The sequence below is a fragment of the Cervus elaphus genome, chromosome 21 (assembly GCF_910594005.1).
Source record: "Cervus elaphus chromosome 21, mCerEla1.1, whole genome shotgun sequence".
Lineage (NCBI taxonomy): Eukaryota > Metazoa > Chordata > Mammalia > Artiodactyla > Cervidae > Cervus > Cervus elaphus.
In genome coordinates, this window is record NC_057835.1 from 18937659 (window position 1) to 18962319 (window position 24661).

Here is a 24661-nt window from a genome sequence, read left to right on the forward strand (position 1 = left end):
CTGACTCTTTGGGACCCCACAGACTGCAGCATGCCAGGTTTCCCTGTCCCTCCACTATGAATAGATTAGTCCTTTTCATATAAATAGAATATAATCAATGATACTCAATTTAAAGACCCTGCTGGTCATAAGTCTACAGACTTGTAGGGCTGAAGGGATGGCAGAGGACATCTTATTTAATATCTTTATTTTGTGGTTGAAGATCCCAGGCCCAGGGGGTCGAAGGCACTTATGAAAGCCACGGAGCAAGGCAGAGAACAGCCAGGATGTGGTTGCTTCCGACAACGCTTTAGGCTCTCAGAAGGCTGCAGCAAAGTTTCCATTATGGCATCACTTATCATCGCACTGATAAGCCAGCTACTGAAGCAGTCCGTGCTCATCAGAATGACAAATAAGAGCATTTACATATTTGGAACTGTCAATACACAAAGTAAATATAGTAAGGAAACTGGCTTTGGTGTATACCTTCATGCTATTCTTTACTATCCTGATAGAAAATACTTGCAATTAGGGTGTTTTTATGTGTTTCCATTTCAAACATCTCTTGCAAAAAACATTTTTTTTTTTTTTTGCTTGTTTGTTAAAACTATAATAAAAAACAGTCTGAGGGATTAGAAATAGAGAAGCCCGCCACCACCCAGCCTATACCACTGGAACCATTTACACCTCAGGAGGCACACACATACGACACACACAGATAATCAAAGTTTTATTTAAAATTACAGAACACTTAAAAATAAACAATATAGTAGACTTGAATGCTTATTGGAACATAGAAAAATGCTTTCAAATACACTAAAACCTTCAAATTTACCCCAAAGTATGCTATGCAGCCAGTCAAAGTGCTTTGAGAAGCATCCCTCTCTACGGATGGCTGGGGTAGGAGGTAGGCTGCGGAGTCCCCTGCAGGCAGGGGGCTTTCCTAGGTGGACTGGCGACGTCTCTTCTTGTTGTGGTTCTCAATTGCTCTTCTCAGCGCCTCATCCTGGATGAGGTCCGATATTCTCATGTCTATGTGGCTACAGCCGACTTTCGGGCAACTGTGAGAGATGAGAAAATCAAGTCAGGCCGCTTCACCTTAATGCCTTCAGAATCAACTTCTCTCCGTGCAAGAATTTAAGAGCACACTTTAAAAAAAAAAACTGAATGAAAAATTCTTTCAATTCTATAGGGTTTTACAATTGTCAAAACTTTCACACAGATGATTTCTCATAATCCCATAATAACCACCCCCACCCCTGCCTTTTTCCCTTCAACCCCTATCATGCCAGCCCCCACAACTGATAACCACTGGTCTGTCCTCTCTGTGAGTTTGCTTCTTTTTTGTTGTATTCTAGTTTGTTCTATTTTTAGATTCCACAGATAAATGATATCATACAGTGTTTGTCTTTCTCTGTCTGACTAATTTCACTTAGCAGAATTATCCTCCAACTCTGTCCATGTTGCCACAAATGGCAAAATTTCATTCTTTTTTTATGGCTGAGTAGTATTTAAGTGTGGACATTTTACCAAAAAGGGGGCACATTTAAAAAATCAGGACTGATGTGCACGCATCCACTTGTTCACCGAGTGCCCACCTGAGCCAGGGTCTGTCCAGCACTGGGGCCAGGGCAATGCCCACTTCACGGTACTCACTTTCCAGTGGGGGAGAGAAACCATTGCTAACCCGCTGCATAGTGTCTTTAAGTGCCACATGGCTAAAAAAGCAGGGTCAAGGGAGAGAGTGTGAGCTGAGGGGCTTATCTAGCAGGGGTCAGGCATGGCTCGCTGGGGAGGGCTTATCTATTAATAGAACAAAGGCTGCATGTGGCCGGGGCTGGGGCCTGGCATGTGGAGCAGTTGAGGAGGCAGCTGCTTGGTATAACAGCGATGCCAACGTGGCTGGAACGCCCAGGGCAAGAGGGAGGGCGTTTGGAGATTTGACTGGAAGTGTGTGGGATTTTGGATTTTATTTTAAATATAAAAACCCTCGAGGTGGTGAGATAGGAGAGGGATGAAATTTAGCATACATTTAGAAAACATGACTCTGGCTGTTTAATGCGGACACAGGCGGAGGGGAAGCAGAGAACTGAGGGGGTCATGCAGCAGCCGGGAGAGAAAGGGCAGCTTGGATGAGGGTGCAGCTTCCAGATACAGCTGGAAGTAGAACCCAGGGGTCTTGCTGACGGACCCGATGTGGAGGGTAAAGCAAAGAGCTGAGCTTTGTTCAGAGTTTGGCCTGAGCTGAAGGGCCTTGGTGGTACCCTTTATCTCCATGGAAACAACTGGAAAACTAGGTTGGGATGGAATCAGGCAGGAGTCCTGGCTCATTCTCTCTGAAATGCCCACCAGTCCTCTCAGTGGAGAGGCTGAGTGGGCTGATGGGGACTCAGGGGAAGAGCTGTGGCTGAAGAAATCAGTGGGTGAGTCATGCTTCTGTTTAGATGTGGTCTCCTCTGAAGGCAGTGGGCTGGATGAAGTCACCTGATTTCTTCTCAACATGAACCAGACTTGGGCAGAGTAAAGTGCCCAGTTTTGGAGTCAAAGCCGACCTAGGTCTCCATGCCTACTCACTTGTTATGAGACCACCGGCAGCTCGCTTTGACTTTTGGAGCCTCTGCATCCTCAGATTTACAGAAGGTGCAGAATCCCAGCTTCAGTGCTCAGTAGCGTTCATTCCCTTCACTGCCTAGAGCTTGCATATCTCCAACACAGACATGTGAGCATTCGTGCACTCATTTGACCCTCTTATGTGAGTGGCCCTATGAAGGGTTCGAAGCATCCAGCTGTAAAATACAAATACAGGTTCCTGTCCCACACAGAGCTCTGGCCCAGTGATCTGAGACAACCCTCCAAAAAGCACAGATCAAAAATAACAAAAACAAGACAAAAGTTATAAACCAGAAGGGGAAGAAAGCTGATCATGTGAGGTCTAATCTGTCCAGCAGTAGAGAGCTCAACCATGTAACACAGAAGAGAAACCTTTTCTTGGTCTTAATTTCTGGACCAAGGCATCTTTCTATGAGAGGAGCATGAATCAATGTAATGAATAATATGCTTGCTAACAATATTTATATTTACTGAAATGTGTCCTGTATGGTCAGGTACTTGTGTTAAAATGTGAGGCTAGAAAGGTGACCATGTGAAAGAGGATGGGGGTGACTGGGCCAGGTATGATGACTTGGCTTCGTTTCAGGGTGTGGCTTGGAGATGCTTGAGAAGGGCTTTACACTGATTTAAAACACCCCGAGGTCTCAGAGTGAGTTCTTTCTTTCAGTATGAAAGTCAATAAGCTGAGATTATGAAAAGATGCTTTCCTGACTTTGGAAAAGGCGTTTCTCACCATTTGACCTTCTGTGACATGGAGATGCAACTTGAACTCAGTGGCTGAGATGACCCTCAAGCTGATGCTTATCAACCTGGCTGATCATCTGCTCTGACTGCCCTGCCTGGCTGGAGTCCCCCCCCCAACCAACTCCCCCCACCGCCTCCCCTCCCCAGGACAAAGTCTTTAACACCAATAGCCAGACAGTGAATAAGCTGTTTTAGGGAAGTGGAGAGTGAGGTGGGGAGGACTTCCTGATGACATCAGTGGTTTTAGTCAGTAAATGAGAGCATTCTGAGAATGTGTGATGGGATTAACCACACTGCTCAGCTGCAGAGCTGGCTGCACATCATCCCAGGGTTACCCATGTCAGACAAAGAGGGCTGAGCTCACTTAGGGGATTAAATCGGGGGACAGAGGCATTAACCCAAAAACCCTCTCGAGGGGAGCCAGACGGCCTAGAGACACAAATATAGGCTCAGGAGTAAATGAGAGCTGGGCTCCAGCCTCCTGGCTGTGACACTCTGGGCAAGTGTCATCAGTAATGGGCCTCAGGTTCTTCTTCTAGGAAGGCGGAGCATATAGGGCTGTCGTGAGAAATGAGTGGGACGCCGTGTGACAAGGGTCCAGGAATTCACGCAGGTGCTCAGTAAGCCGGTTCCTGCTCTAGGACACTATTTCTGTTCTCAAGAACCTTGTGGAGAAGAGCCAGCCCCACCTACAGTGCCGGTGGGAGGCCGACATGCCACAATGCAGAGGTGCCGTGGGAGCAAGGAGACGGGGCACTTTGTGCAGCAAGAATGAGGGTTCTGGGAAGGCTTCCTGGAGAACCTTGTTTCTCACCCCATCTCAAATAAACACACACCAGTTTCTAAACTGAAGAGGTAAAGACAAGGTTCATAATGACGTGATACTGAATCAGGGAGCTCCTCCTCTGGAGAAAGAACACTCTATAAGCATTAGTGCATTCATCCCCACGACATCCTGGTGAGCTAGGTAGTGTGGCCACACCCGTCTTAAGCCCTCGCGTCATCACTGTGCAGGAGTCAAGCCTACAGGCCTGGGAGGAGACGCTGGGTCCTGAACTTGGGTCACTGACAGGGCAAAACATTCCAGCACAGCAGTGGGCAAGTGTGTGTCTACTGAACAAAGGGACCCGGGTCTCAGGAGTCCCAGAGGCTGTGGGGAACCTTGGCCTCAGCATTAGCAAAAATGTACAGGATTGTGGGTCTTACGAGCTCCTGGGTCTGGGCCCCAAGCATTCCAGGGTCCACCCAGCTCTAGAAAGCAGGTCTGGAAATGTGAGCAGGATGGATTCTCATCATACCTAAACCCAGAGGGTAACTCGAGCCTACATCCTCTGCGTCTGAAATGATGTGTCACTAAGCAGTGAGGTAAGTAATACAAACATGAACAGTCTCGACCTCAGTAACCCGGCTGCTATTTGTTTAGCGCTCTGTAGGCCAAAAAAGAGCTTTCTTCTAAGTGGTTTGCTTCTCCATTGCCAAGAAATTTGCTGGTGCAGACCTAGACTGGAATTCCCCACTGTCCCTTTGATCCTGAAATACTGTGAGATGGTGCTCTTTTCATTTTACAGATGAAGAAACTGAGACTCTGAGAGGTCAGTGGTTGGTTCATGGTTAAAATAGGGCCTCTAAGAACATTGCTGGAGTTCTGCTATTCAACGACACATTTCTATTCAACCTAACTGTCCTCTCCACGCTCTTAAATGTGACTGTTTGCTAGTACAGTCTCTGTTCTTAAACCAGAAAGCAAAGAAATGACTATGGAAAACTGGAAGTATCTTATTCATGTGAAAATCATGAGGCAGTTTTATTAGTAACATAATGAACAGACTGATTATTCAGAGATCTGCTTTAGGAAATTATTTTAACTAACAGTATTTAGTTAGGGCTAAAGTCTCAGCGGTTTTCTTCTGACTTAAGCCCATGCAGAGAGATATGTCAAGAGACCTCATGGACAGTTAGAGGGAGTCAGTGCTAGTAACACAGTGTACCTGGAACTCCTGTCTAAGAAATCAGAGTTGGAGCCAACAAGGAGGAAGAACTGAGAAACTGAGATTTCTCAAACTGAATGTGTCATGGACATTTTTAAACAAAGCGAACCCAGAAGTGCTCATCGCCCAAACATGCGTCCTGGGAGATGACACTAATTCATACTTCATCAGGAACCTCTGGGGTAGGTTTTGAAGAGGCTCTGGATTCCAACCTGCTGCCAAATGCAGTGTAGCTCATCCTCAAGGCCCAGTCAACCCTGACTCCCCTCGCCCCCCTGCCACTGGCTCCTGTGAAGCTCAACTCTCTAGTCTCTCTTCCCCTCTCTCCCACCTGCGTCTCAGACTGCTTTGTTGGAATCTTCTTCCTCTGACTGCCCTTTCAGAATGGCAGAATGCTTTTTTTGCGGGCCTCCATCAGGTGCTCTGGGAACACAGTAAGCAGAGCAGAGCTGCATCCTGGCTTCACGTTGCTCAGAGCCAGGCTAAGGTCCCATCCTGGGGGCTCTCGGCTGGCCGTCACATCTGGTCCAGAGCTGCACCTGGCAGATGTGTGGGTCTGACTCTTCTGCATCAATAACCTGTTGATCAACATCTCACTCAGAACTTCTCCCGAGGTCAAACACCCACATTTTCTGCACCTCATGGATACTTCAGGAGGAGGAGGAGGATACTTCAGGCTGTATTGCTAGGGACCTCAAACTTAGCATGACCCTCTTATCATCCTTCCTAAATGCGTTCCTCTTACACCCTCTCCGCTGGCTAATGACATCACCATCCTTCTAGACACCCCGTTTAGGCATGTCAGTCATCCTTCCACTTGTTCCCTCCAGCTTTCAGTTACAGAATTCCGTCCATCGTACCTCCACAATCATCTTCTCCTCAATGCCCTTCCACCTATGACTCTGGTCTCAATCCCAGCGCTCATGATCTATAACTTAACTACTACCACAGCATCCTAACTGACATCTTCACCTCAGGCCTTTGTTCATCCATCCCTTAAACTGCTACTGGAGTAACTTCCTAAAACCCAGGTTGACTAGCATATTCCCTCAAAACCCTACAGAACAATGATGGCAAGAAAGACGAGGAGGACGGGATAATGTTTACTTACCACATGACAGGTGCTTTCAGGGCTTTCTGTAAATCTTATTCAAATTTCAAACACACCACTGAGGCAATTTACAGCTATGACCGTCAATTTATAGACGAGGAAACTAATGAAATCATAACATTTAATGTCCTCTGCGATGAGTACAGAATAGAGAGAATTCACATACACCACTTCCCTCTTACTGGAGCCCAGAGTATCCTTCCCATCACCCTCTAACAAACAATAATTGCACCTGTATCTACTATTCCCCAAGTGGAACAGACTCTGAATGTGGCAAGCCTCTGGGCTGGAAAGACTCTTCTTCACCCTTCTCTGAAATCCTTTTCATTTTTCAAGGCCCAGCAAAAATACTACCTTTGCTGTAAACCTCCCAGACGTCCTCCACTTGGACTTCACTATTATTACTAAGCTAGGAGAATCTGCAGTGTTTGTGGAGTCTGCATCCAACTTAAAGAAAAGTATGGCAGAAAAATACCCACACTTTCCAAACGCTGGGTGTTACTCAAGAGCTTCCAAACATCATTTACAATTCAGAAAAGGCAAAGGACATTAGAAAGTCAAAGTATGTAATCAAGAAGATGTGTTTCAGTGCAAGCCTGTTCTGGGAGTTGCTCCCACCCATCCTGGGACTTGGGAGAAACGTGCTTTGTTATCAGCACCTGTCCTTTCCAAATCTGACTTGAGGAGAATATCACAAACTTTAAGGAAGAAGAGCTGTGAAACAGAACTATCTGGGAAGGCCTATTCTTAGCAGTTATGTTAACAAATTAAAATTTTGCTTTTCAGAGAATAAACATAGGAAAAAAAAAAAGGAGACAGGGAAGGCTTAGACGTCCAAAAACAAAGAAAATTACACTCACAGGGAAAATGGAAGGTTCCCTAGGGAAATGGGACGTCTCAATTATAAGCCGGAAAGTCAAAACAGACAAAAATGTACTCAGACAATCTCGATTTTGCAACCAGTAGGCAGGTTTTCCAGAATAAATAGGGCAAATTACTTGACTGAATGACCATTAAGATATCTACAGTCACAAATGCCCACAAATCCACACCCAGATGAGGAGTGGTGGGGAATTCCAATTTAGGTCTGGAACAGAAAATTTCTGGATGATGGAGAAGCAAAGCCACACATCAAAGGGACTGTTATCAAAGGTCCACTGAGAATTGGTCACACCTGCAATTCCATTCCTTCAAATCTGTGATAAGAGTTTGAGAAATACCAACCAAGTCAAAGCCAGGCTAGCCAACTCAGGGTTCTATGTCATTGCAGGAACAGAGCTCTGTGTGTGTTTGTGTGTGAAAGGGGTTTAAAAATATATATATATAAAGATTCTCTAAACATTCCAATTAAAAAGAAAATTCTCATTGAAGTCATCCATGAATTTACTTAAACTGTTCACAAAGTTATTTACGTAATTAAAGATATGAAAGTTTTTCCTGGACAATCAAATTTTGATCATCAAGACCAACAAAAACCAAGACTTCTCTTGGTGGATAAGACATCACACTTGCACTGCAGGTGGCACGGGGTCTGGGAACTAAGATCCCACATGCCGTGAAGCACAGCCAAAAAAAAAAAAAAAAAAACCAGTGGATATGAATTCTTAGAATGACAACTTAATACTTTTTAAAACAAACTATCTGTATTGCAGAATGAAAAAAAAATTTTTTTTAAACCATTCCTTCTTATTTGGGTTAGGACATATAGAAAGGGGAAAAGAAATCTCTCAGCATCACAGTTCTCCTTTATTTCTTTCAGGCACACACAGGGCTTCCCAAGTGGTGCTAGTGGTAAAGAACCTGCCTGCCAGTGCAGGAGATATAAGAGATGTGGGTTCAATCCCGGGGTCGGGAAGATCCCCTGGAGGAGGGCATGGCAACCCACTCCAGTATTCCTGCCTGGAGAATCCCATGGACAGAGGAGCCTGGCACGCTGAGGCCCATAGGGTCACAAGGAGTCGGACATGACTGGAGCAACTTAGCACGCATAGCACACACAGATTTATAAAAATTCCTGTTATCTAATGATGAGAATTACATCCAACTTCCTTTTCTTGTATTTTGAAGGTGTGTTTGAAGCTCCTTCAGCTTCTTCCCAAACAGATTACTAATTTTTCCCCTTATGTGTTGTGTTTCCTGAAAACCGGCTTCCATGTTTACACTATCCCTCCGGGTGAATGGATTTCAGGGGAGGTTGAAGCAGCTTTCCTTCCAGCATGAACACACTGCCTGGGACTGACCACCCCTGGGAAGGACCACTTCCCTTCCTGCAGCAACTCACCAGGCCTTTTTCTTCCGCCTGTGCTTGGACTCAATCATGCGAACAATGGCTTCCTCATCGTAGGTGTGGCCACACACTTTATTTTTCACTGGTTTCTTCATTTCCAACTGTAATCAAGAAGACATTAGGCTTTCAGGAATGATGATGACCAGCTTCCAGTAACTTCTTCAAGTCACCGATTATTTGGCACTGCTGTCGCCTAGACCTGGGGCTCCCGAGGTTTAACCTCCCCATCTCGTGGCTCTACGTAACTCTCAGGGCAGAGGGCCATAGCAGAAAATTCAGGGAGACCAGAGGCCTCAATGGCACCTGGCCAGTGGGGCAGGAATATACTCGTAGATCCCTATCCTTAAGGACATCATGGCCTGCAAACTCTTTCCCAGGTCTGCTCCTCGACCCCTATCACTTTCCTTTCCTCCCTCGTCAACTCCAGACAGGAAATAAAGTCAGAAAGCAAATGGGAACTTTTTGCCTCTATGAAGCAAAGTGCTAACAGTACCTGTGTAATGGGGCAAATGAAGTTGGTCTGACTCTGAGTCACAATCATATCTTCATCAAGTCCTTCCGTGCTGTCAGCCTCTCTGTCTGCTTGAAGACCGTCTAGAGGGGGAAAAGGGAAGCTGGTGAGTCTTGTTGCTCTAATGTGCCAAGGACAGGTTGACAGATTTTCAGGGTCTCTTTGGTATACACCCCTGTGCTAGGTGCTAAGGTGCATATTAACTCTTCTGCAGGGGGAGATGGGGCTCTGCCCATGTTTGGTAAGGAAATAAACTTGGAGCAGTGAAATAACTTTTTCAGAGTCACCGAGAATGATTCTGCGGGGGAGGACTGTTCAGTCATCAGGAATGTGGCTTTGGAGTCAGAAGGACTTGATTATCTCTGTCACTTCCAGCTGTGAGACCTCGGGCTAGCAAGGTCTTTGTTTTTTAACTTCTCTACTTTATAATTTCATTGCAAAGATTAAGAGGTGAAGAATTTTGTGTGCTCTGCACAGCTCCTGGCACAAAGACACATTCAATAAATGGTAATTACTGTTGGATAGTACAGGGATTCTCAAAATTTTGAGTTGAGAACCCTTCTGTACTTATAGAAATTATTGAGGACGCCAATACACTTTTAAAATGTGGGTTATGTTTATCAAGATTTGCCACATTAGACATTATTAAGACTGAGGAATTTTAAAAGACATATTTATTAATAAATTTAAAAATAACAACCCCATGACAAGCTAACATAAATGATATCTAAAAAAATAAAAAATAATTATATTTTCTAGGGTAACAAAAAAGTTAGAGATAAGGTATTTTTGAAAATATCTTTAATATGTGACTTAATAGAAGACAGTTGGGCTTTGATATCTGTGTATTCATCCAGTCTATCGTGATACTGCATCACGCAGCCTTGGGAAAAATTCACTTATGAAAAGAACGAGGGTGAAAAGGGCATATGACATCTTAATATTATTATGAAGATAATATTGACCTCATGGGTACCCTGAAAGACTCCCTGAGTACCCAAAGGGCTCCTGGCCCACACTTTGGGAACTGCAGAGCGAATACGTGGTAGGGTTGGCTTTGAATGTAACATATTTGATTCTGAAATGTATGTACTTTTCATGGTCCTTGCCCTTCACCAAGGGAAACTAGGTAATACATGACATTTGAATGGGGGTACTGACAGAATCTCACACGAAAGCCTTTCTTTTTGGAGAAGGGAACTTGTCATTTTGCACAGAAATCAAAGATCAGTAGTGTTTTAAACCCAAGTGTGACGGTGTAGTCCTTCTTCCTCCTTTTCTCCTTTCTCCCTTCCTTTCCTCCTTTCATTCTGGGAAAATAATACAGATGTTAAAAAAAAATGCCTCGTTTTTAATGTGTGAAGGAAACCCTTTTCTTAAGCTGAGATGGTTCTGCACAACTTTTAATTCCTAGAACTGCTGGCTCTGGCCTTTCCCTTCTGCCAGATAAAGCGTCTTCTGGAAAAGCACCCTTGGGGACAGGAGAGGGCTGCAGAGCACCTGTTCAAGGTCACCCAGTGAACTTACGACCGAAACTCAGGCATTCTGCCCCCAATTACTCTGGTTTTTCTGGCGGGGGTTTCTTTTTGCTTTAGTGACTAGTGCTATTTATATGCCAGCTTGTATTTTCTTAGAGAAATGTCCCCCAAACAGCTGTTACTCCTTGAAGAAGGCAAGAGGGACGCCCTTGGAGCTTAGGACTTCCTGGACGGAACATTTTCTTTTAACCATTGGTGGTTAAGGTACAGTGCCTGGTGCCTCTCACCTTTTCAAGGGGCTATAAAAATGTCTGAGACCTTGAAAACCACATATTGGATTCAAAACAGGATTACTACAAAAAACTGAAATTAATCAGTTTTAAAGGTCTACAAAATGTAATGTTGGGTTAACCTCATTAACGGTTGATTTGGTCATCAAAAATATTTCATTTGGAAGCAATATGTAGGCTGGATTTCAGTATTAGTTTAATAACTCCCAAGTATGTGGAGATAATTGCTGAGAAATTAATAGCCAATTATAGGCTAAATCACTTATTTGGAGCCAAACTTTTTCCAAACCAAAACTATATGGATAAAAATATGTTCAAAAATGTTGCCAGCAATAAAATTATATTGAATGTGGAGGTTGCCAAAGTTTAGTATGCTTGCTGTGATATGAGCTGGGGCTTCTGAAATAATTTTCCTAAGATCTGTGAAGGGTTTCTGGGCTTCCCAAGACCTATCGTTGGTATTAATAGCACAAGAGTCAGACTCTTAAGAGAGTCTTTTTATCAACCCAGTGATTCTTCAGGTTGGCTCAAGAAAGCTGGGCAGGTAAGGAGAAAAGTCAAAGGGCAGGGTTGGGAGCTCTTCTGATTCTTCAATTTACTTTCCAAAGCCTCCTCCGGGGGCTGCCACAGTCCCTTTCGAATTATGCGTTTGACAGTCAAAATAAAAGCACCTCTTTGTCCATTTCTTACAGGGCTCAATCTGAACAGATAGCACATTTCTGACTATAGATGTTATACTGTGCAACTCACCAGAAAATCTGCTGGGTGAATCACAGAGTTCAGACAATGTGAAAGACTGCAGGTTCTCTCTCTCTCTCTCTTTTTTTTCTTCTATTTTTAAATTTCAAAAGGTAGAGGAAGCAAGAAAGCACAGCTCAAATGCAATACCAAGCACCAGGGAAGGCTGAGCAGGGGGCTCAGAAGCTGTAGGTGGCTATCAACAGCAGTGATCATGAAAGAAGAAGGTGACAAAGTGAGACTGCGGAAGAAGGCCAACAGTGAGTAATAGCCCATGGACTGAGAGTCTAAAAAGAGAAAGAGCCTCAAGAGCTAAACTTCTCTTGAGCTAGAACATTTCCTCACCCGAAATCTGTATTTATAGAAAGTGATATCAACGTTGGGATTCTACAATGTGCTGAACAAAAGGTTACATCTGGCAATAAGTATCACTTACACTAATCTCAGACGGTAAGGAATCTGCTGGCAATGCAGGAGACCCGGGTTCGATTCCTGGGTCAGGAAGATCCCCTGAAGAAGGGGACGGCAACCCACTCCAGTATTCTTGCCTGGAGAATTCCATGGACAGAGGGGCCTGGTGGGCTACAGTCCACGGGGTCACAAAGAGTTGGACATGACTGAGCAACTCACACACACACACACACACACACTAATCTACACAAAAAGACACAACTTTTTGATAAGCCCACTGAAAGGAAGATTGGAGAGGAAAAATAGATTGTCTACTAGAATCACAAAAGTTTTTAAATTGAGGTTACTGATTTTTATTCTCTCATTTATTTGAGAAAACGGAGATCCAAAGACATTACAGGTTTTGTTCAAAGTCATGCAGGGAGTTAGTAAATCAACATGAGGCTCTATTTTCTTGGTGTGGTTAATTGGAATACTAAAACCAGTGGGTAGGTTCTGGAAGCCATCCCTCCCTCCCCCAGATAATTATTTTATTAATAATAATACCTCAAGTTTATTGACTGCTACATACAGCTACTGTGCTCAGCACTTTATATACATTATTTCACTTAATCCTCACCAAACACCCATGAACAACAACTCTACTGCTATCCCCACTGTAGAGGCAAGAAAACTGAAGCCCCACAATATTTTTAAGGCAAAAGTAGAAAATGTCAGCATTATAATAAAGAAATAACTGGACTAAATCAGTTTGTTATTTAAGACAGCTCAAAAAATTTTTCTGATTAAAAAGAGAAAGACAAGATGATGAGTCACAGTGTTTCCATGTACATAAACAAGACATGTTGTCAGAAGCATATGTGCCAGCTGTTAGCTTCCGATCAGACGGGCAGATCTCAGACCCACACCCGACATCCATGCCCGGGCCCAGAGCACCCAAACGAAGTGCTGAGGAGGGAAACCTGGGTATGAACTAACATTTATAGAGCACCCACGAGGGATATATCAGGGTTGATTTAGTAACTTGAATGGGATTTTTTTGATGTCATAAAATTAAAACTAAAAGGAGAAGACACAAAAAATGCTGTAGTAGTAATGAAGTGAACAAGCAAGGATTTCCAAAGGTCTGCGAATATTCCCCAGTGATGCAAGGTGAGGGGCTTGGTGAGGGCACTGATTGGATCCCCAAGATGTGGGTTCATGGTTGGCCAGCTGTGACCGTCAGTGAGCAGCTGGATCCTCGTGTCTGTCATCCCCTCTCCTGGTTCCCCAAGCCCAAACCTTTGGAATCATTCTTGATCACTGCATTCCTCTCCCTTCATTCCTGACATCCAAACCACAGGCAAGTTCTGGTGACTGGTTTTAAACTATATTCCCTAAATCAAAGCCGAGCCTCTTCTCATGATTTCTACTACATCTTAGTCCAAGCCACTATGGCTTCCTGCCCAGACCTCTTCAGAAGCCTCCTAACTAGAAGCCCTCCTTCAACAAGGACCACCATCTACATGCACACACCGCCCCCCAACCTGCCACTCCAACCTGCTTCTCACAGGGGCCTGCACGGCCAGCTCCTCAGACCGGTCCCCTTCTCGCCCACTGTGCTCAGGTCACACTGGTCTTGTCTCTATTTCTGGAACATGCCACGCTCTTTCCCATCTTTGACTTCTATACTAACCTGCCTGGAATGTTCTTCCTTCTGATCTTTGTTTGTCCTGCTTCTTCCTGTCATTTTAAAATGTCAGTTTAAACACTATCCCTTTGGAGAGGCCGTCTCTGACATCGTGAGCTAACAAAGAAGACGCCCAGGCCTTCTCTACCCCATCTCTCTGCTGTGACCACACAGCACATCTCTGTAAGTGCTTTCTTGTCTGTCTCCCTCTCTTCTTCTTTCCCCCTCCCCTGTTCTCCTCCAGGAAAGCAGGGACTTGACTGTCTTATTCACTGACCTGTTTTCTGGGAAGAGAACAGGGGAGGGGGAAAAGAGGAGAGAGGGAGACAGACAAGAAAGAAGCACTTATAGAGATGTGCTGGGGTAGAGAAGGTCTGGGTATCTTCTTTAGCTTACGAGGTCAGAGGAGGCTCCCCAGATTCTAAAATGTCCTTGGGCTTCCCAGGTGACTCAGTGGTAAAGAATCTGCCAGCCAGTGCAGAAGACTCAGGAGACACGGGTTCGATCCCTGGGTTGGGGAGATCTCCTGGAGAAGGAAATGGCAACCCATTCCAGGATTCCTGCCTGGAGAATCCCATGGACAGAGGAGCCTGGTGGGCTGCAGTCCCTGGGTCACAAAGAGCTGGACACGACTGGGAGACAGAGCATGCACACACAAAATGTCCTTGGCATGCAGTGGTAGGTGTTCAATAAACATCTCATTAGTGAAGTGCTTCATCCAACAAGGCAGGAGTGGGAGTATTTCTCACAAGGATATACTTTACATATTTAACAGATGTGGCCACACACACACACATACACACACACACATTTCACACAATGATGATTTCATAGGTTTTAGGCAAACAACAGAGAGGACCTCATTCTAGCTCAGGGTTCAGCCTTGGACCCTGAATTCCACGTCAAAGGCAGGAAGTAAATGTAAGTGTTACAATTATAGTAGGCTGTGTGGTAATTACAAAGGAGAATCCAGACATGGTTTTGTGGTCAGAAAATACACTTGGGCCTGGCCACACACAGCCCTAGTATTAGTCACTTGTCTGTCTTCAGGCAACCCAAATTTGGCTGACAGTTAGACAGTTTTATGCCAGCTGGGAATAAAAGTTGATTGCTATGTGCTTTTTCAATTAAGTCTGAACATTTTTCTAAAAGCACTTTTCTCCTGAAAGTTAGCAGCAAATATTCTACAAACATTTGCTGCCCGCTTGAAATGCTTATTGGACTGCCCGGATTATTTTACTTGCACTATTCTGGGACGGCATATTTGGAGAGGTTGAGCTGGTACACGGAAGATCCCCTCCCTACCCTGCAAAAGAAGACTGAGTCCAAGTTGGAAACTCTATAGTTACAGTGTCTGCATGTGTGTCTGCGCCAACTCCTGACTTGTTTCTCCCACCCAGCAACCCACAGCTTGGGCTACCAGTGGCTGCCTCTGTGAACTTGGACATACCTTAGACTTTGAATGGAAAGAAGTATGTCAGCAGGCTCAGTCCCTTTGGCTTGAAATTGAGTGTGTGTGTGTGCATGTGTGTTGGACACTCTACTACTAATGGGTATCTAGCTCTGTTCTTGTGGCTTCCTTGGTGGCTCAGACGGTAAAGAACCTGCCTGCAATGTAGGAGACCGGGGTTCGATCACTTGGTCAGGAAGATCCCCTGGGGAAGGAAATGGCTACCCACTCCAGTAATCTTGACTTGAGAATTCCATGGATAGAGAAGCCTGGCGGGCTACAGTCCATGGGGTTGCAAAGAGTCAGACACGCCTGAGCATCTGACACTTTCACTTTTCAGCTCTGTTCTCAGTTTCTTCCTGGGACAAGTGGCCTGTCCTGAATGCTAGCGCTTTGGCTGGGCCAAGCTGCCATTGAGGGAATCCTAGCTTTGGTAACTCTCTGACACTGGCTAAGAGCTAAGACTCTTCTGTCTGTGAACAGCTTTTGCAGAATTAAAATGCAGATGATGTCCAGATAGGGCCTACAGAATTAAAAATTTCCTAGGAGTTATAACCTTCATAGGACAGCAAAATTCAACAGACAGAATTTCAATAGGAAAATACTCAACAAAGGTAGATTGAGTTAATAATCAAAACAATGAATAGAACATAACAGGGATCCAATAAATTCTATTTATCATATATGTATATATATGCACACACACTTATATTTTATTATAAACCAATGTTATATGATTGTAAATTGTTGTTGCTATCGTTATTTTTGGTCTTCCCTGGTGGCTCAGATAGTAAAGAATCCACCTGCAACACAGGAGACCTGGGCTCGATCCCTGGGTTGGGAAGGTCCCCTGGAGAAGGGAAAGGCTACCCACTCCAGTATTCTTGACTTGAGAAGCCCCATGGACAGAGGAGCCTGGTGGACTACAGTTCATGGGGTCGCAAACAGTCGGACACAACTGAGTGACTAAGCACACACACGGTGTTATTTTTCTCATGACTTTGTGCCAGGCACTATGCTTGATATTGGCAAAAAATAATCCTTGCCCCAGGGAGCTCAGTCACACAGGACACACATAAACAATGCAAAGCAGTCTTGTGTGGGCTATGCACATACAAGGTATTGTGGAAAGAAGCTCCCAGGAGGGAACAGGGTCAGCCTCTCTGAGGAGCTCACAGTTGATCTGTGTCAAAGAGGAGGCTCTTTCAGCCACATTGTCTGATACAACTCTGCCACCCCCTTAAATGTGAGCATTTCACTCACACCTGCCTCAGGTCAGCATTCTGATCAATATTCTTCCTTCTTTGGCTAGCTATAATCTCTACTCATCCCAGATTCTACATATTTTGAAGAAGCTATATATATCCAATGCTACTCAATCCGACCCAATCCAGTCCAACCAAACCCAATACAACACAACCAAATTCAACCCAACCCAATCCCTACAATCAATATCTTTTCTTTGAAATCCTTTAACACCTACTGTATATACCACACTCTTTTAGCTTAAACTTCCTCATTATTCAGTTGTTTTATGTGGATGAAATTTCTTTTCTGGGTAGACTGAAAGCTCCTTGAGGATAAGCAGTGTGTGTTCAAGTCAAGCCAGCTCAACTCAAGTTCCATGAATTAAACACCTGCTCTGTGCCAAACTACAGAAATGCCAGTGGAAACAAAAAGGGTTAAAATCAGGTGTGGTGGGCGAGACAAATACTTACATTTTGTGCAATGAGTGAAATAACAAATCTGTTTTGTATAAAGTACAAAAGTAACCTAGAGGCTCTTGCAAGGTGGGGTGAGCAATCGAGGTGAACCTCCCTGAGAGAGTGATGACTAAGCCAGGCTCTCCAGGGAGGTGTGATAAGAAGAGGGAAGGACACTCAGGCAGTGAGGATTAGAGTGTTTAGGAATGTGGGCTTGGGGACAGCCTGCCTGGGTTTGAAATCTGGTCCTATTACTTTATTAGCCTGGTGCTTTTGGGCGAGTTTGTTTGTATCTTCTCGGCTATGAGATAGGGCTTATAATCGTACCTACTTCATAGAGCTGTATGAGGATTAAATGAATTAATGTGTGAAAAGTTCTTAGAAGGGTGTAGGGCAAATAGCAGGTGATCAATAAATATTGTTATGATGATTAATATTATTACTCAGAATTTGCATGGAGCTAGCATAGAGTGGGCACCTGTAACATATATACTCTGTTCATTAAAAATGATCTGCTGAGGAATCACCCGAAGAGAAACCACAAAATTGTTCAAACTGGGGTTCTGAATGGGATGGGCCTCCCATGCCCAGGGCAGAGGGAGACCTAAATTAGCCCTGTTGTATTAGCTGACCCAGCACTAGCAACATCTTAGGTTTCTCGGCCGTGTTCGCTTCCACGGCTCTTTCAACAAACCCCTCTGAAGATCTTGAAAGTACACTGATGAAGAGTTTCAGCTTACATCCTCCAGAAGAGCTGACATTTTCATTAGATGTACCCTTTCTTGTTATCATGCACTTGTTAAGTTTTCTACTGCTGTTTTAGACACATTCTTTGTCCTCAGCTGATGTCATGTATTAATTTGCTCCCATTTCTTTCTTTCTTAATTTATTTTTTTGTCATGCTTACAGCATGAGACCTTAGTTCCCCAACTAGGGATTGAGCCTGTGCCCCTCACTGTGGAAGTGCCAAGTCCTAACCGCTGGACAGCCAGGGAATTCCTACCTCCATTTCTTTAAATACTGTCAAAATACGTCATATGTCAAAACATGAGGGTTTTAAAGTAATCAGAACCCAATGCATTTTACTGGTGGGACAAAAAACCAATCCTTTGAGATGTGGTCATACAATATCCATGTTAAGTCAATAAACACTGAAAATATCCTCAAATTCAGTACATGCATTCAGTACGTCTTATGCAAGTACAGAGGTCTGATGCTCATCTCTAAGTTTCTAAGCAAAAGCAGACAGTCGAATGCACACATTCTATTTCTTTGCTTTGGGTAAGTATCTAGGAAAATCACATGATAGGAAAACTGATTAGCTAGCATGGAGATGGTCTAGAACTCTCAGTTGTTTAGATCCATAGAAGAATATGAAGCCAGTAAACACCAGAAGATGAAAAATCCCATTTGGGTTAATCTTAAGTTTTCTTATTCAGAGGCTTGTAAATACCACCCATCCAGGGACCCAACACAGTGCATGGGACTTGTTCCCATATGCTTTCCAATCTCTATCTATAAACTATCCTGACTCTGGCTCCTTTTCATGCTTACTGGTGCTGTCCTAATTCGAGTCCCCAGCACTTCCTATTTAGAACTCTGCAAAAGTTCTTTATCTCTCTGCCTCAGTCTCTCCCCGATCTTTATTAACACTCTAGCTAGTCATCTTTTTAAAACCATGACCTCCCATGTGGGTTTGAGCCCTGGTCAGGGAACTAAGATGGCACACACCATGGGACAACTAAGCTTGTGTGCTGTAACTGGAGAGCCTGTGCACCTCAATGAAGACACAGGACAGCCAAACAAACAAAAAAGCCCAAATAACAACAACAAAAACCAACCTTGGCCTCCTCAGCAAGACAACAAGATTTTTCACTACTTGGCCCAGAGTGTCTTCATTGCCCTCCTCAATCCCTTTCCCTATATCCATTTCAAACTAATTATAGCCTTAGCTCACACTTGCCAGGCTGTTCTGCACCTCTGCCAGCCCTTCACCTAGCAGTCTGTGACCACCCTTCAAGATTCAGTTAATTTCCAAAAAAAAAAAAAAAAAAAAAAATTCAGTTAATTTCCTCTGTGAAGCCCCAAAGCAGAGGTGATTCCTCCTTTAGCCTCCAGAGCATCTTTGTAGATGCTGAAATCATTTGTTTACTTCTCTATCTTCCCTACTAGACTGTGAATTCCATGAGGGGAGGAACTCTTTCTTATTTATCTTCATATCCTCAGGGTGCCAGGTAACGTGCAAGAACTTAACAAACGTCCATTGAATGACTGGTTGCCAAAACAAGAGAATGTTTTGAATATTGTTATATATATAAACTGACTGTGAAAATAAGACGAAAACAGTGAAGAAGACTGTTTTGAAGGCAAATATTTTAGATCTTTAGATCTGGTCTTTGATCTAATTACCTTTTCTCCCCCCTAAAAGGGAACCATTTTACATTGTCTGGGTCATTCCACTCTCCATTCTCTATTTCACCTCTGTGCAAAAGCAAACTACCAAAAAGCTGGATGACAGACAGAGGTTGTATTCTAAGAAACAAACTATTCTACATTATGTCTTTATATCATCTCTGATTCTATTATTCCCTTGCCCCAAATCTTCTATGTCCAGGGGAAAGTACAATAATCATCAATTGTGAAAAATATGTAAATCATCTTAAGTTTGCTGAGGTTTAAAGAGAGTGTACACATAGTGACATTCAAGTACAACCGTTTCTATAATAGAGAAACACTGGGGAAATCTAGATATTTGAGAGACTGAGAATTTACATGAACTGTGACATCCCCACTCAAAATCTGACAGAAATTAAAAACAGTCTTTGTCATCAGAAAATGAGGTGGGAAAAAATGAAAACTATATAGGTGGTATAGTTAATTTATCTTAAAGAAAGGTATCTAAAAAAAAGACTGAAAGGAAATAGGACAAGACATTGCAGCCCGCTGTGTCCTGGTGACATTACTGTATATGTGAACTGGCAGTAAATGAGCAGTCAAGGACATTGTTTAGTTTTTTAAGAATAATTACTTCGCTTGCACTTCTTATATCTAGTACTCTTTATGAGACCAAGTAATATTTAAGAAGTAAGTAGGGCTGATGGCAATGCAGATGGATGGATTTGTTTATTCAATTTGTCCAACTGAAACACATTATGAAACCAAGTCTAGAGATCATAATATTTCAAAAGGGAACTTTAAAATTTATAATTGCTCAACTTTAAAACTGCAACACTTCAGGTTTGGTTAAGACAGGAGCTATGACACCATTTTCATCCCTGATACATTTGAGATTTATTATCCTAACGGCAGTTACAATATTTCAATATTGTAATATCTGAAAATATTGAAATTCAATATTTCAATATCTGATCGCTCACAGATAATCCATCACAATGTAATGTAAATAACATCATGTCTTCCATCTCTAATTTTGAAACTCTAGAGAAGACAAGAATGAAATTCTTCTAGTGAATGCAAGACCTTAATAACAGAGTAAAGCCAGCACCTATATCATACTTTGTTTTGTAAAGCTTCTCAAAATAAATGATATATTTTGAGCCTCAGAGGATAAAAGGTAAGAGGCACAGAAGACATCCGTTGTGGGATAAAGCACAGGGATGGGGAAGTATTTGTCTTACTAACCGAGAACAGGCCTCAAGTCTAATCAGATACGTTCCTCCATATGATTTATCCAGCACAGTAGTTACGAAATGCCCTGGAATCTGGCATTAATTAAATATGCTTATTTTTCCTTTTCCCATGTATCTGATGAAGCACATCAAGGTTTATTTTTGATCCATTTAAAAATTCTCCTTTATGGTGGCACAATGTAGTCATGTTTAAAAAAGAAAAGAAAAAGAACAGAAAAGAGAAAGGGGAATAATCCCTAAAGTATATTACCATGTGGAAGAAATTAAAAAAGGTCAGAGCCTGAGGGACCAAATTGAGTGAGGCTTAACAAGCCTGTCAGCAGCAAAGTCAGCGAAGCCACCCAAAATGCAGACCAGCTCCGCAGCCTGCAGAGTGCACAGAGCCAATCAAGCTTCCGAGAGCCGTGGACCCGCAGACAGACGCTCTGGGCCACCTCACATCTGTTTTCAGTTTGCAGGGTCTTGTCTGAAGTTAGCCGAGTGGAAAACATACCAGAATGGGGGAGGAGGGGTGGATCCCTGCCAACTGGAAGGAAGAAGAAAAATGAGAGAGAGAGTGAGAGGGAATGGGAGAAAGAGATGGAGAAAGAGAAGGAAGAGGATGGGGAGGAGGAGGGGGAGGACGGGAGCAAGGGGCTGAGGGCTCTGGGGCATCGTCCACACCACAGCCCCAGGAGAGCCCCTGGGGCTCACACACCTGCACCCAAGTCCCTGTCACCAAGCCTGCCTTCCACGCCTCCATCCCCTCCTCCTCCACTTTCCACCTTCTAGAAAACCCTCCCGACATGCAAAGGAAGACACATGACTTCAAAACTGGGATCAGCTTAGGACACAGCTCTTGTGAATGTGTACAATAGATCTGAGTCACTGGTTCATTTTGTAAACATGAAGAAATCACACTTTTAAAACTTCCTCCTCCATGACATTCACAGTGCTTGACAATATACTTAGCATGGAACATTGACTCTTCCTTATCCACACCTAGGGATGTCAGGAAGGATGGTTTTCTTTCTCACTGAAAGCTCACAGATTCCAGGTCAGGTGGCAAATTCAGAGGGAGCTCATGAGGGAGGCAGAAGTGGGGCTGAGGTGGCTGTGAACCTGGGCTGGGTCATGTAGAAACATACAGAACTTACTTTTAGCAGCAGCCCAGGACAGCCTTTCACCAGCGGCACTGCCTTTCTTGGGGAAAGCTTCCCACTCAGGGGCTCCCCCATCCACACTGCCCCCTCCCCATTTAAACCATTGGCATCTGTTTCTGCCACTGTCTTTCTGGCTCATCCATAAGCAACTCAAGGACAGGGACCACCTTTGCTCATCATCTCTGTAACACAGTGCCTGGCCGATGCTAGGGGCTCAGTGTTGATACCTCGGATCCAATCTTAAGAGGGGCTTACAAGTCACTCTGTTCACTCCTGAGTTCTTCTGCAGAAAAGTGGTTCAGCTTGAGACCCAGAGAAGAGCTCTATAAGGCGGAGTATGTTGTCTAGGTCAAGGTACCACATGGTTCCACCATAAACTGGGGAAACAGGTGTTAAATTTCCTGTAGATGATCACTCTCTCTTCTCAGCTGTTTCATTAGGGTACAAGTGAAGATGAGATAAAATATTTTGCCCTCATTAGAGAAAAGGACCTGATACACATCCAGGCAGGAAGGGGAACCCTGGAGACAGTTTTTGCAAGGGCAGAGCAGAATGACTGGCTGATCATGTTCATTTTCAAAGCGTTTGGGGGTACAAGTTCTAGTGCTGCCATTTAGAGCCTGCGAACATTCTCGTGCTCCAGAAGGGAGCACTAATGGGGGTGAAAGAGCAGATGGGAAGGGACAAAACCAAGGAAGAAAGGAAGGAGAAAAAGAGAAGAAAAAAGGATCTCAGAACTTGCTTTACAAACTTAACAGGAAAAGGACTTAAATAACTACCTTACTGAGCTTCCAAGGATGATGATGCTGTCTGCTGGAGGCACAATCTCTAGCCTACAGTGCGGCCCTCATCTGGATGGCAGCGAGTAGTGAGAGGTAACAAACCGTTAGCACATACACCCCAACATCTCAGGGGAACAAGGCTATACCATAGCTCTCTGATTTCTCTGAGGACAATTCTCTTCGTTAGTGAAAAATTCTCTTGAGACAAAAGCCAAACTTGGGGTGGGATGAATTGGGAGATCGGGATTGACATATATACACTATTGATATTATGTATAATGAAAAACCTAGACAGTGTGTTAAAAAGCAGAGACATTACTTTACCGACAAAGGTTCATGTAGTCAAAGCTATGGCTTTTCCAGTAGTCATGTATGGATGTGAGAGTTGGACCATAAAGAGGGCTCAGCACCAAAGAATTGATGCTTTTGAACCACGGTGTTGGATAAGATTCTTGAGAGTCCTTTGGACTGCGTGGAGATCAAACCAGTCACTCCTAGAGGAAATCAATCCTGAATATTCATTGGAAGTACTGATGCTGAAGCTGAAACTCCAAAACTTTGACCACCTGATGCAAAGGGCCAACTCATTGGAAAAGACCCTGATGCTGAGAAAGATTGAAGGCAGCAGAAGGGGATGACAGAGGATGAAATTGTTGGATGGAATCACCAACTCAATGGACAGGAGTTTGAGCAAGCTCCGGGAGGCAGTAAAGGACAGGGAAGCATGGCATGCTGCAGTCCACGCGGTCACAGAGTCGGACACAACTGAGTGACTGAACAACAACTATTATAAAATAGATAACTAGTGGGGACCTACTGTAGAGCTACGTCACTTCAGTCGTGACTGACTCTTTGTGACCCTACAGACCCATAGCTAGCCAGGCTCCTCTGTCCGTGGGGATTCTCCAGGCAAGAACACTGGAGTGGGTTGCCATGCCCTCTTCCAGGGTCCTGACCCAGGGATTGAACCTGCATCTCTTATGTCTCTGGCATTGGCAGGCAGGTTCTTCACCACTAGCGCTACCTGGGAAGCCATAGCTCAAGGAACTCCTACTCAATTCTCTGTGATGATGTAAATGGGAAGGAGGGGGCTATATGTATGTGTATATGTTATTTATATATATATAGATACACACACACACACACACACACACACACACATATATAGTTGAATCACTTTGCTTTACAGCAGAAACTAACACAACATTGTAAAATAACCATACAGTAATAAAAATTAATTTTAAAAAAAGTCAAACACGGTGAGGCAGCTGGCTAAGACTTGCTTTGAGGCCCTCAACCAGCAGCCCCAGGAGGGAAAAGGCAGCAGGATATTCAGGACCTGACAAGGAGGCAGGCTAAAAATACATAAAGGGTGAACATCAAGGAGGAAGGGAAATTGTGCAGGGGAGGTAATCAGCACTCTAATTATAGGGGTCATAATTAGGAGCAATGGAATGAAATTAAGAAAAGGAAAATTTTAATTGTCAGGAAAAACTTGGTTGGGCCCTCAGTGAGGGAAAGATGGGTTTCTCATAGTCTTCACAGAGTCTGAAGGCCATTCATCTCTCCAGAGCTGGTTCAGAATGAGCTAGAAATTATTTAAAAGGCAATTTTATTTTTGTTACCAAAAGTAGATGAGGTTACTTGATGACACACACAAGGCGCTCATATTTAATTTTATCATTCTGTTCTCTCTTCCAAATTAAATTGTAAAATAGTTAATGATGAAAAAAGTCTATGACTATTTCATTCCAAAAATATGATTCAACATCTGAGGAGATTGAAACCAGCAAAGTGAGAACAAGTGAGGAGAATGGAAAACAGTCAAATGGGCTTCAACTGACAACAGATTTACAGATGACAGCAAACTAGAAAGGAAAAAGTACTGAAAATTCGACGGGTTTCTCTTATTTTTCAGAATGAGTTCAGTTACTTTATTTTTCAGAATTAATACAGAGATGGCAATTAAACTTAACTGATCATTGTCAAGACACTGTAAAGAGCTTTAGCTTTCAAATTTTAACCCAGTTTCAGTCTTGTAGCAGTCACACAGCTGTTAGATCACTGAAACTTGCAGCCCTAAATAGGTTAAACTTTAGGTCGTAAGAAGAGACTACA

At 43.6% G+C, this 24661-nt stretch overlaps 1 protein-coding gene across 6 annotated transcripts in view; it reads right to left on the bottom strand.

The window, feature by feature from the left end:
• Positions 1–692: 692 nt before the first annotated feature.
• Positions 693–24661, bottom strand: part of NSMCE2 (NSE2 (MMS21) homolog, SMC5-SMC6 complex SUMO ligase) — a 232458-nt gene continuing 208489 nt past the window's right edge. For all 6 annotated transcript variants that reach the window (XM_043879244.1, XM_043879240.1, XM_043879239.1 and 3 more), the window contains 3 exons: positions 9213–9313; positions 8714–8820; positions 693–1040 (listed from right to left, as the gene is read on the bottom strand). In XM_043879244.1, coding sequence (XP_043735179.1) covers positions 923–1040; positions 8714–8820; positions 9213–9313 — 326 coding nt within the window. In that variant the 3' untranslated portion in view covers positions 693–922. The remainder of the gene's footprint in view (positions 1041–8713; positions 8821–9212; positions 9314–24661) is intronic.